General features: G+C 30.1%; 1 protein-coding gene across 1 annotated transcript; it reads right to left on the bottom strand.

Moving 5' to 3' along the window:
• Window positions 1-1,924, bottom strand: LOC124939076. The gene is made up of 6 exons (XM_047479586.1): window positions 1,795-1,924; window positions 1,482-1,723; window positions 1,212-1,415; window positions 1,050-1,142; window positions 881-982; window positions 1-78 (listed from the first exon to the last, which is right to left on the bottom strand). The coding sequence occupies exons 1-6, from the start codon at window positions 1,922-1,924 to the stop codon at window positions 1-3; spliced, it is 849 nt and encodes a 282-aa protein (XP_047335542.1).
• Between the last annotated feature and the right edge of the window lie 329 nt (window positions 1,925-2,253).

Below are 2,253 nucleotides of genomic sequence, written 5' to 3'. Positions count from 1 at the left end.
TCACATAAGCAGATTAACCATATAAGAAGAAACATCTAATACAAGAAGATCAGAAGAAGAATCACAAGATCCGCATATCTAGTATTATAATTAGAGTTCTAACACTGTACTGTCAATTATGAATATTGCAATAATCAAAACAAAAAAGACATAAAAAGGTAAGAAAAAATACCTTACATAGATTCATTTTTGCATAACCTGGAAGATGACAACTCGAGGATGAGTACTTCAGTCCGCTATCAATACCATCAAAAGAGAGAACCAAAACCAAATCATTAATTTTATATTTACAGTACTATAACTCAAACAAAAATATATAAAACTGTCATATAAACAGATCAACCATATAAGAAAAAACATATAATACAAGAAGATAATAGAAGAATCACAAGATCCCCACATCTAATATTATACTTAAAGTTCTAATACTGTACTGCCAATTATGAATATTGTAATAATCAAAACAAAAAAATACCTTAAGTAGATTCATTTTCGCATAAAGTGGAAGATGTCTTCCTTGTCAACCAACAAAGATTCTAACTTATTTATTTGTCCTTGCATCTCTTATTGGTTAGCAACCATCCTCTTCAATTCTTGTTTTATATCATTAATTTCATCAACCTTTGTTCTACCATCCACAGAAAAGTCAGCAGTCCTTAAAGATTTTGGATACGCTTGAAGACTCAATCCTCTCACACGTCCATATGTATCAGGACCAATCACTTGTGAGTTGTGAGTATATATCTCTATGAAAATCTCTTATGACTTGTCCCTCAGAAGGTGTTTGGATTAACTTGTTTTTATTTGATTCATAAATGTATTAAATTTAACATTAATACATTTTAAAACACATATAAATGTATACGCATAACATTTTTACCGCGGCTCGAGATGAATTGTCATTTAAAGGTCTTCCATCTTTACGAGCTTTATGTGTTTCGAGGAATACATGAGCTCTTGAGTGATCTAGTCTAACGCTTTCCTAAAACAATACAAGTAATACATGTTTATAGAATAAATTATTGATATCATAATTCATATCATTATACCATTTCAGAAGCAACACGAGCAAAACTTTTAGATCCAGATGTATGCGGCATATTCTGTTTCTCTCGACATCTTTTGTTGATTGAACTATTTCTCTAAACAATAAAAATTATAAATTTTATTTATATAACAATTACTATAAATATAGAATCACATTGTCATACCATGTTCTTATCTGAGTACCAAAAATTGACGAGGAAATTCCATTGTATATTTGGAATCCCAACTCGCCTATTCTTTAACAAATCTTCTCTCAACGGATATTTTCCAAAATATCGTGCTTTCAAATCAGATCGATAACCTTTCAATGACCTTCCCAACGATTTTAGTTCCCAAATTTCAGCCATTTGATGTAAATCAAACCTATTCTGTAAAAATAATTAGTATTAACATTAATAAAAATAAATAAATATTATGAATGATAAATAATTTACCTTGACCAATGTTATTAGATGGTCTTTCAATTCTCTGGGAAAGCATCTCCAGTCATTATATAACAATGGAGTTATTTCTGTATTTCGCACGAGTGTACATAAGAAAAAACTCAATGTGCATCCTTCTTGTCCAGTAGGTTGGTTCAAATGATTGAATGATACTGTAATTCTTTTATCACTTGGTAAAGCCCATACATCAGGTAGAGTAGTGGGTCTGCGTACTCTTTTAAGTGGTTGAGAATCTGTATAAAAATACGTTAAAAATTAATAGATACATTTAAAACTAATTAAAAAATAAAAACATAATAACTACCTTGAGTATCACTATGTAAGACATCAAAAGTAGAAGCATCATGTATTGAATTATTTGATGATGATGACATGCAAGACGTTGATCCATTAGCCGGAAAATCTACAGTATTTAACCTTTTTTTCCGAGCCATTTATCTGCAAATACATTACAAAATATATTAAAACACTATACAAACTCACTTATGAGTCAAACATAAGATGTATAAATATTGGAAGTCTCACTTGGTGATATAAAATTAAGCTAGTTGATTTATAGTTTCTCCTTCAATATCACCTCTAACCCAAGCAACATCATCATCTCCTATTATTAGTGAAGACTCCTCAATTTCAATGTGAACCATACTTTGATCTCCCATGTCATAAGTATTTATAACTTTTAGTTGCCTTGGGAGAAATCAACCAGGATTTAAAACATCTTTAACATATATAACTTGCTGACATTGCGAAGCAAATACAAATG

Source organism: Impatiens glandulifera, chromosome 5, assembly GCF_907164915.1.
Source record: "Impatiens glandulifera chromosome 5, dImpGla2.1, whole genome shotgun sequence".
Classification (NCBI taxonomy): domain Eukaryota; kingdom Viridiplantae; phylum Streptophyta; class Magnoliopsida; order Ericales; family Balsaminaceae; genus Impatiens; species Impatiens glandulifera.
This window is presented reverse-complemented; position numbering and strand designations above follow the sequence as displayed.